This window comes from Notothenia rossii (assembly GCF_949606895.1).
Source record: "Notothenia rossii genome assembly, chromosome: 3".
In the NCBI taxonomy this organism is placed as follows: Eukaryota; Metazoa; Chordata; class Actinopteri; order Perciformes; family Nototheniidae; genus Notothenia; species Notothenia rossii.
The window spans coordinates 77,224,784-77,235,885 of record NC_136901.1 but is presented as its reverse complement, the minus strand read 5'-3'; the positions used below and the strand labels follow the sequence as shown (position 1 = coordinate 77,235,885).

Genomic DNA, 11,102 nt, shown 5'->3' with positions numbered 1-11,102 from the left:
GACCATTGACTTTTCCCTCCAATGAGAGAGGAGGTCACTGGCGTACAAAGCCGATTAAGATCAGAATATTCTTTATACAAATACAATCACACACGCTCTGCAATTTATGCTCGCCTGACACACACAGCAGACGAGACGGAGTCAACATGAAATATACGAATGGTTCTCATCAGGAAAGTGGAAGAGCCTAATGTAAGAATTAATCACTGTCTCAGTGGAGGACACATGTCTGTGTCCTGTTGTCATAACCTTCCTATTTATAATTAAATATTCCATCCCTCTATGCCAAATAAACCAATATCTTCAATTTGTAACCAGCAGGTTGAGTTTGAATAGGCTGAATAAAAAACCCCTCTAATAGGTGTTAAAGGAATTCCTAATTAGTCTGAGCCAATGGATTTAGGGTAATCTTAACTCTGTGATCTGAAATGAAAGATGTCAGCTGTCAATCCCATTACAAAACATTTTCCAATTATGGGGATAAGGAAATATTTTCCTCCGGCAATATGCATGGGTATGTTTGCGATTGTAAATCCATGACTTACAGTAAAGATTATCCATAGTGAAACATCATTGTGAAGCAGTGTGAGCAGAATGATCTACAAAGTGAAAAGCAATAAGAGAGAGATATAAAATAGTTCACACATATGAGATGAGTGACTCATAGCCAGACAATTTCAGATTTTTTATTCCGAGATATTTGTATCTTTCTTGAATTCATATCATTTTGAGATGGCACCTGACCTCGGCACTACTAGACATCATTAACTTCATATTAAAACAATAACAATACATTAACGGATTCATGGAGAGCTCTCATCTGAGCAGGGGCTAATAAGCCTGAATGCATCTTCTATTCTAAGAATAGTGTTTTATTGGCTGCGCACTGATGGGCCACAGTGTAATGGTGTGTTTTGTGCCATTAATGACTGTAATTGTGTAACAGCAAGTATGTGATTGTGTGTGATGGGCTGGTGAAGAGTGTGTGTTTGTTTGTGTGCATATGTATTAGTGACTTGAGAGATTAGAGATGTGCAGCATTGCATCTGTGTTTCTAGCAACAATCAATATTATTGCTGAACATTTTACATTTCTCCTCTAGTTTGCATCTTCTCAAAATTCAATGAGATAAGTCTTAGGCTGAAAACCAGCAACATCAGCACCAATCTGAGGCACACATGTATGAACAAGTTACGATAATAACATTTAAAAAAAAAATGACATACATATACAGCTATTTTGCAAAGCTAACAAAAAACTGTGAGTTCATCCACCATTTTATTCAATGGTAAAAATCAAAACACTGATCAATCTTTTTTTTTTTAAAGATTGCCTTAAAATGTGTTTAGATATTCATGTTCTTCCTCAGGATGATCTGTATTAACTTTGGTAATCTTCTAACTAGGCTAGTGCCATCATCAGACAGGAACTTTACTTTGTCCAACACCAGTAAAACTGATGATATTTTCTTGAGCTCAACGTGTTATTGAGTGCTAAATAGCAAACATTAATATGCTTAAATGTAGGGCTACCCTATTAAAGTTGAGGAGTCAAATCAGCCTTGTCTTACCCGTCATTCCATAGAAAACCCAGTGAACTACTCCTTATGACTTCTGTGCTGTATACATTTCCTAAATTACATCAAAGATAACAAGTGAAAATAAAATAGGAAGAATGTATTTTTCCTCAGGTTCATGCTAGGCAAAGCAAACAAGTCAAAACTTCAGGAAGTTTCTCCAAAAACCAGGGAGGTGTTTTTATATGTGAAGAGATTTCAGCAGGTAGCAAAGTCAAATTCAGCTCAAGAGAAGACAGGGGAGCATCTAGCAAGAAACAAAGGTTGCCTGTGAGTAGAGGGGGAGAGTAACATGCTGACACCTTGACGGGCAGCGACAGGTAGGAGTTGGTGAAGGCTGTGGAACGATAAAAAATATGGAGGGAAAAGGTTGATTGAATCGAGTGAATTATAGTGAGACAGTGAGTTATGAAAGAGAGATGGAGGGAGACAGAAATAGATGAGAAGATGGCTGGATGCTAGTTTGTAAGATGGCATGGATGGTGGATGTAGAAAGGGAGGAGAGGAGGCAGTGGAGAACAAATCTGGGGGAGAAGGGAGATTAGAATGGGTAATCCTGGCAGGTCTGAAAGAAGAGCTTTTAAAATGTAGGTTAATACCCCCAAACCTCTGTTTTTTCCTTGTATTCCCTGTAAAATGCCTGTGTGTGTGTGTGTGTGTGTGTGTGTGTGTGTGTGTGTGTGTGTGTGTGTGTGTGTGTGTGTGTGTGTGTGTGTGTGCGTGCATGCGTGCGTGTGTTTTGGGGGGAAATGTAGGCATCTTTGTCCATTGATCACCTCAGAAACATAATTGAATGTCAATGAAATAGCTGTCTGTCTCCCTTAACTTCACTTTATGTATATACGTCTTTCAAATGTTCTGCTTTACAAGCTGCGTCACACATCACCACTGTGTCTTTCTCTTCCTTTTTGTGATTTATTCCATTTCTTCTTGTTTCTCCCCCCTCAGTCTCAAACCAGATCATCCATCTCTCAGTGAAGCATGCAAACGCAATGCAATTAGTTGTTTTGGATGAAAACAACTGGCCTACTTTTCTAATTGACTTGAGAATCATGCAGAACAGTGGATACAGCCTGACCTGAATCAAAATATGCAGTGAGCTCGCTCAATCTCATTTAGTTCAATGTTGACTTTGCCCTAAGCCTTTTTTTTTAAAAGTGTGATATCACAAATGTTTTTATTTTGTCATCGTTATGGTTTCTTAAAAGACAGCCAGCACATTTCTATTGAATGCAGTGGAACTACGGTTTAGGTTTTTAAAGCGTTGTGTTTGGTTGATGATTGTTTATCACATTGGCCTTAAGTAACCCTGACAGTACTTTGGTTTGTGGAGAGATTAAAGACAGAATTTATGAAAGTAATAAGGATTAGACTGATATTTCAACTACTTCAATGCACTCAATCAAAAATAAAAATAGTAACAAAGGTGTTAATCTGCTGGACTCACAACGATGGGTCACAACATCAACATTTTCACATGACACAACACATTCTGTCTGTTGTTTAATGCTACAGTAAAAAAAGTGGTGCGTAGTGTGTTTTAAAGCTTTTTCGCTTGACACAGCTGCCGGCTGCAGCTGAAAAGGCAATATGAGAGTGGAACCAAAATATTAATGTTGCTGCTAGAAAGCTAAACAAAGAGCAGAAACTCAGGATAAAGCCTTGTAAAGCCGAAGTGACCTGCAGATTAAAGTGATTTCTCAGTAAATCACTCTGCCTGACCCCTTTAATAATATAACACTGTCGCCATTTGATACACTACTAATATAAAAATGTCTGCTATAAGGAAGGTAGTGATAAGCAGGTGAAAAGCTCTGACCTGTTGTAAAGGAGGATGTCAGGGGTCCAGACCTGGTCTGAAGGGAAGCGCAGGTTCTGGACACCGGGGTATTTTTCTGGATTCCAGCTCAGGTAGACGTCTGTCCAATACTGAGAGAGAGAGACAGGGAGAAACAGAGAGGGAGGAGACTGCTTCACAAAGTACTTTGTAGGAATCTTCAAATATTGTTTAAAGGGATGCAACTCTCATGCTCTGCAAAATATTTAATGTCTAAGGGCTATTTGAAATAATCCAATTGATCTTTCACAAGAAAGTCGCACATTCAGTATAAAAGTTATCAAGTAATGAATAGAAAAATATTTTCCTGTAAGCATGTATATAAGGGTTTAAGGGCTAGGGTTTCAACTGCTTAAAGGTCCCATGTCATGGCCATTTCTAATGATCATAATTGCATTGTTGAGGTCTACTAGAATAGATTTACATTGTTCAATGTTCCAAACTCACATTAGGCGCGTTCACACCAAGTACTTTTCCCACAAAGGTTCGCGTTCACACCGGAAATTAGTTCCTGGGGGTGGATTAGGCAAATGAAGCCGCTGACGTCACTTCTTCTTCTGCTTTGGATTTACTGGCAGGCCGCAAACAACTTCACGGTGTATACTGCCGCCCAAAATCCCCGGCCGGAAGTCCCCGGAGTTAGGGACTGGCTTGAGTAGACGCTGACACCTCCTCATCTCCGCCGCTCCCATGTTTTATTTTGAGTTGTCATAAGTTAGTCTCTCTGCGTTTCTACGCTGGGCTAATGCTAATGCTAATAATGCAATGCGAGGATAATAAAATGGCGGCTTCACAACATTTTTTGGGAGTTTGACGGGGCGTGGTTTGCATTCTGCCCAGCCAATCAGACACAGGAACCTTTTTCTCCCACGAAAGTCCCTGCTCTCTAGCAGGGACTGAAAAGGGGGTAAAAAAGGTTCTCTAGAACTAATTTAGTTCCTGGGACTTTTTGGTGTGAACGCAACTAAATCGTAGTTCTCAGAAACCTTTGTGGGAAAAGTACTTGGTGTGAACGCGCCTATAGGTTTCTCATACAGCATCTCTGTATAGTATGTGTATTCACTCTCTGTCCTAAACGGCTTGTTTGAGCTCCTGCCCCCCACCCCTCCCTATGAGCCCACTGTGCTCTGATTGGTCAGCTCGCCCACTCTGTTCTGAGGAGTCCACCACCGTTACAGCGGAACATCAGTGATTATGTGTTACAATGGTGTTTGTTAGCAACCAGAAAATGACACCAGTAATGATAAACAGATGAGAATGCTGCGTGGGGTCTGGGTGCCGTGTTGGCGGGAAGTTGCGCAGCTCGCTGATGTGAAGAGGGGACAGTGTGAGCTATATTACTGGTGTCGTTTCCTGGTTGCTGCGTGGGGTCTGCGAGACAGCGAGACATCGCGAAACTCAGCCTGAGCACCATGGACGCGAGAAGGGGGGGTGCTGAGGGGGCTGCAGCACCCCCATCTGCGAGGCTCCACTAGCACCCGCACCTCCAAACGCGTTGCACCTACAGTGTAAGCGCGCCACAGTTTCGCCGCTGCGAGAGTGTTTGTGTGTGAGGAGCTCCACGGATTGGTCCATTGGGTCGTCGTTACGTCACTTGGTTCCCAGAAGAAAAAAATGGAAAAAGTGAAATTTCCAACGAGGCGCTCTGGGGCAGCATAGACAGGTGTTTTCTGAGTTAGAGTTTTACTCGCTACAGGGTGTACTTTGAGGGTTTGTCACTTTGCAGACCGTTTACATGCAGAAAAAGCTACATAACGGACGGGTAATAATTTAAAAGCAACTTTACAATTACCAAAATAAAAACACTTACAGTTAGCAACCGTTAAATATATATACTCATGCTGTTGCTAGCTCAAATATAGTATATTAATGAATTCAATTGTTTTTAATACTTGTTAAGGACACAGGCATAACTGACAGCTTAAAACTTAAAACTGCAAAACAGACTAATTTTGCTGGAGGCTATGAAACTGAATATGTTTGTTGGCATTAAGTCCATTAACTATCAAGTAGACTGCCAGTTAAATATTCTACACTCTTTCTTCCTCCGCCGCCCGTCTCACTTTCTGCTTAAAAATGTGCCTAAAGCGATGTCTTCTGGAGTATGCTGATGCCAGCATTGAACATGGCCACACAAAAGGGAGTGTCTCTTTCCAGAGTTCCAGTTTCGCTAGCACCCGCTAAAATGTCAATATCATCAACAAGCAATTAATGTAGGGGGACTGGTAATTTGAGAAAACACAGTCACAGCGTATTGAGAAGATAATTCTGTAATAAAATCAGCATTATAATTAAAAAACATTATAATGATGATAATGTGCCGTTCTAAAGCTACGACTTACCAGCTGCAGCCAGGCGTTGGTCACCAGCACTTGGTTCTTCTCGTCCTGAGGACAGAAACAAAAATACAGAAGAAGAGGAAAAAAGATATTAAGATTTATTTTGTACAAGTGAAGACAGGCCAGTCCATTGTAATAAATGGCCTTGTCATCATAAGTCAAAAGAATTGCTTAGCATATCCAAAGAAGAAAAAACCTGGCTATGTACAATTTTTAAAGATGGTTTTATGTAACCAAGTGTAGTTCTTATGAACAGTTTAACAAATAAATAAGTTACACTACTGTTTCTTAACTGTTTCTAAACTCAAAACCATAGATTACATTTGTACAAGTTAGTTTTGTAGCAGGTTCATTTGTGTCATTTGTGTTTATTTCCTCCCAACACTTTTACATGCTGGATGATGTGTTAAATGTTATTTTCTTGAAAGCACTAGTGCAAACACATTACTGTGTTGTCCACAAAGTGGGCAGCAGCAGAGAATCCTCAGAAATGCAAAATCCACTATTTTAATGATACATTTCTAATGTTAATTTCTGCCTAAAAGTCATTCATCCACAATCAACATACATAAACAAAAGAAGAAACATTGCAGATTGATTATCAAAAATAAACTTCAGGAGTGTTTTCAAAGTGTACTTATAACCTTTTTAGAAAATATGTTGCTAATATTCTAGCTTCTAAGGAGAATTTTGCAAGCTTCAGAATTTCAGCTCAAAGTGCAAAGCTGAAAAGTAAAAACATTAATGTCTGCCCTGAAGAGAGGAATGCTGCACAAAACCAAAGTCTCACTCTTTTGACACACAGTCAATCGCTCTCTCTTTTTAGTCCTTGTTCTGCTAGTAGGGTAAAGGCATAAATATAGGCACATATGGCAACTTGTCTATAATGTATTTTCTGAAAGCAGATGACCCAGATGATTGAGCAAAAGTCACAGCTGAAAGTAATCATTGGAAATGGGTCCCTTCGGAGATTTCAAATCCCCCCCGTAGGGGCAGTGTGTGTGTGTGTGTGTGTGTGTGTGTGTGTGTGTATGTGTGTGTGTGTGTGTGCGTGCGTGCGTGCGTGCGTGCGTGTATGTGTGTGTGTGTGTGTGTGTGTGTGTGTGTGTGTGTGTGTGTGTGTGTGTGTGTGTGTATGTGTGTGTGTGTGTGTGTGTTTTCCAATGTTATCGTTCAAATGTTAATAATACATCTGTGGGTCGTATATAAATGTATATCCTTAAATAATACCCTCACCCACCTATTCAAGGTCAGAGCTGAGAATGCTTGCAGCTTTATGTGGATGGTGAGCATACGTTCAATATGAACACTTTCATAGACTTCATACCGCTTAATCTACTTGGCATAAAACAACTATGTTTAGTAATTCTCCTCTTAAAAGGTCCATTGTTGTATCTTAAAGGTCCCATGTCATGCTTTTCCGGTTATCCGTCCCCTTCTGTGTTATGAAGGTTTTTCTGCATGTAAACGGTCTGCAGAGTCACAAACCCTCAAAGTACACCCTGTAGCGAGTAAAACTCTAACACAGAAAAGACCTGTCTATGGGTGCGTCTCACTTCGGTTATTTTTCATTTCTTCACTCCTCGGGCTCGGTATCACCGGAAGTTGATATGTCTGCGCCATCTTGAGTACCGTCCCAGTGGCCTTATTTTTGCCGGAGGATCGAGGAGCGATAACGGAGGAGTGATAATCGAGGAACTACCAAACCATCCTCAGGTTAACATTTTCATGATCGCTTTTTTTGTTTTACATTTTCATTTATTGTCATTTCCATTAAGTCAGTCATTAAGTGCTATTTAAAATGTTAATTTGCTACATATCCACACAAACAAACAACGTGTGCAATCCAATGAATGTTAATCTAACTGGGTTTTGATAGATAACATATCTCTTTTTCTCCTCTGAATTATTTTATTTATATTGTGCACTCTAATCAATATTAATCAAACTATTGTTTGTTTATACATTTTAAGAATGGCGTTTATCTTTTTTGAGAACGAGTTCTTATTTTATTTTTTATTTACTTGGGTCTACAACAGATGATACAAATGTTGATGTCAGTAAATGTGTACTAACAGAGGCGGGGGTGGGTGTGAAAATAACGGGGACAGAGCTGGCTGCTGTCAGACGATCAGCTGTGCGGAGTCATCACAAACGGAAGTTGCTTCACGTGACGCTCCGGAGGAAAGGACGTCCCATTGCTCTTAAAACTCATTTCCCTGCTTCTCGTAATTTCCTTGCGTCTCTCCATGCTTCCCTCGTGGGAGGGACTAAACGCAGGGAAACGACGCAAGTGAGGGACGCAAGGATTTAATTTAACCGAAGTGAGATGCAGCCTATGCTGCCCCAGAACGCCTCGTTGGAGATTTCTCTTTTTCTTCCTGGGTATGGTGACGTGCCCATACCCAAATGGACCAATCCGTGGAGCTCTTCACACACTAACACACTTTCTCTGCAGCGAGAGATTAGTTGCTGATAGCACCCTTACCAAATGTAAGTATGTAGTGTGGCGTAGAACATGTGTTGGTAAATATGTTACTTTGTTACATTTGTTTGTTATCACCAAAAATGTGTTCCGTGAAAGTAAAACAAGTTCATAATTAGATAGACATCGTGAGGTATTTATTTTCGGTACAGTTTATGTTGAAACCGTTAGAGAAAGTGGCTCAATTGTTAGCCTGTTCCATTCTTCTTCGTTTTCCGAAGCCGTGGCTTGGAAGTATACTTGCTTAGTTTCTGAAGGAAGTGACTTGGAAGTAAGCGACTACCAAGCCAGCATCCTCGCGATTGAGAAACGTCCGCTGTCTCGTCCTGTGTCCGCTACAGTGTGTTCGGCCAAAAGGTCCTCGGGGGGAACAAACACTGACCAGAGAAGGTTCCGGGACGAACCAAGTGGCGGGATAGGCACAGGGGTTTCTGTCTTAGATGGGAGTGCATTTATATTTATTCTGGTCAGTTGTAATGTTTGTTTTGGGGTTAACTTAGCAGATGGCTATGTGTAACCGGTGTGGTTAAGCGGTCTCTGCGTTGTGTTGTTAATGGGCGAGACCCGAGCCAGCGTAAAGTTGAGACGATCTCCGTTTAATTACTGACAACAGATAAAACGATCAGTTGTACATCAATTTCCCTCACAGTGACTCCTCTCACGTGGAACATTTACAAAAGGGCCCGCACCTGACAACAGATAAAACGATCAGTTTTACATCAATTTCTCTCACGCGGAACATTTACAAAAAGGGCAGAGGAAACGTGAGTGACACAATATATAGGGGGGAAAGTCCTCACAACAATAAACTCCTGAGCACAGCGACCACACTTCAGAGGTTCCGCCCACTGATCTCCGACCTTGCCAGGTATTTAACATTCAATGAAATGAAGAACACAGAATAAAATAATATAAAACACAGAATTTGTGTGATTATACACATTTAAAAACCCCAATGCATATTTATCTGTTACATTATGGACAACTAATGACGCTATGAACATAATATTGTTGATGTTCTTTATGGCAATTGCGATGATATGTGTATTTATTATTATCACCTGTGAATGGTTTCTCCCAATTACATCCTTGGAAGATCCTCTATAAATGCGCCAGTCTTCAGTCGGAGAGAGGGCGGTGAACATGTACAGAGAGTGGTGAACATCTACATGCTGGCTGTCTGTTCTCTTGTGCTGTTTGATAAATAAAAGTCACCATGGTTTGCAACTCTACCTTCTCTCGTGGTCGATTCTTTCCCTGGAAATCCAGCCGCTAAAGGGTCGCTGTCTCACAGTCCGTCAACACTGTTTACTTTAAAGCTGATGAATAAATGAGTAGAACGTCGGTGTTCCCATGACAACTGAACATTAAGGTTATAGTGAGCAAACCTCTGGGTCTCAAACCATCAGTTACCACTACATTATTGAAGCAATCCCACATACTGTTGCAAATTATTTTCAGGTAGAGATACAAATCTTTCTATTTTGTTGTTTAAAAATCACAACATCTTATCTCCGAGTAACAAGTTACCTAGTTATTAAATTGTCTAGGGGCTAGGGAAAAAATGTAGGTTTATTGTTGGATGTGGGTTGAAAGGTGTTTAAAGGAAATCTGTTTTTAACTCAAATGCAGTCACTCTGGCAAGGTTGCATGAGGTTTCTTGTTCAGTCCCAGTGTTCCCAATATAAGTATTTACGTACTGTTGGTAAGTGCCTTGTTCAAAGTGTGAGTGACAATAATAACTGTAATTTCACCCCCTAACTTATTTTCCCAACCAGTCATGGGACATGCAGATAGCTTTTGCACCATCCTCCTCCTACAGTATGATGGCCACATAACCAGAGTTAGTAAATTAAGGTATTTTTTCACTTGACATCTCGTCTCTGTTAAACATTCCTAAATTACCCCTTTCGGAAAAACTCTCCCAATGAAATTGTAGATCCATCTGTTCTGATAGCAAACATCTGGCTGGTATGATACTCAGACACCATGCTAACACTTTCCCTAAAGTTACTTCTCGGACGGGCTGATAAAAAATGTACATGCAGCTAGCGAAGTGTCTTGCGGGTTTTTGATCCTCTCTGGTGGTTAATGAGTCCTACTGCTACGCTGAACTACATTTTAAAGGTTTGAAAATTCATCAAATATTGTGGATCAGGAACGATTTCTGGGTCATGGGCTGCAGAGAGAAAGGAATAGTATATTGTGATAACTGGGAATGTGTCCAAACACAAAACTGTATCAGTACAGTGGCCCCTATAGTTTGACACCTCTTACTACAGTAAGCAAAGTTAATGCTTCTATCAGCAACTAATCTTAAAGAGCAAACACTTCAGACAGAAAACAGCACTGCAATAAAATAATCTTATGGACTGCGTTGAATTATGTCAGGGTACTGTTGAGACATCTAGGAACTGTTTTTCAGTAACATATTCCTGTGGTTAAAGCTCATCGTACGGCAAAACAATACAACCTCACAATCAGGATTTTAAAACTCGGGAAAGGTAATCACAGCAGCTAGCCTTTGAACACATTAATAGATGAGGTAAACAGCACAAATATGTCATTCATGCTACAAAGTTATTTATCAGGATTGTTTGCTTGCAGGCATGTGATACGCCACACCGTGCTTTTGCAGCCTAACTGGCAGCTGGCTCAAAAGTTGAGCCAAGTCAAAAATGTTGACCCTAGAAACCTGCCTTTATTCTGCTGGAGCATCATTTGGTGGTACTAATGCTGGATTGATGGGCGCTAGCGTTAGCCATGTGCCTTTTCATGAAGGGATACCAATGGTCTTGATGCAACCTGACTACAATCTGCTTTGGAGGAGCACCCAAAAATTCAGCTAGGCTCAGCCAACTTTAG

At 40.6% G+C, this 11,102-nt stretch overlaps 1 protein-coding gene across 2 annotated transcripts in view; it reads right to left on the bottom strand.

The window, feature by feature from the left end:
• LOC307032219 (neuronal acetylcholine receptor subunit alpha-7-like) overlaps nt 1-11,102 on the bottom strand; it is a 32,055-nt gene that overhangs the window by 8,600 nt on the left and 12,353 nt on the right. Inside the window, exons 1-3 of one of the 2 annotated variants that reach the window (XM_079670061.1) lie at nt 9,299-9,417; nt 5,756-5,800; nt 3,396-3,505 (exon numbers count right to left, since the gene is read on the bottom strand). In XM_079670061.1, coding sequence (XP_079526187.1) covers nt 3,396-3,505; nt 5,756-5,800; nt 9,299-9,382 — 239 coding nt within the window. In that variant the 5' untranslated portion in view covers nt 9,383-9,417. Of the gene's footprint in view, nt 1-3,395; nt 3,506-5,755; nt 5,801-9,298; nt 9,418-11,102 lie in introns of those variants that run through there. The other variant, XM_079670060.1, reaches the window with a different exon arrangement.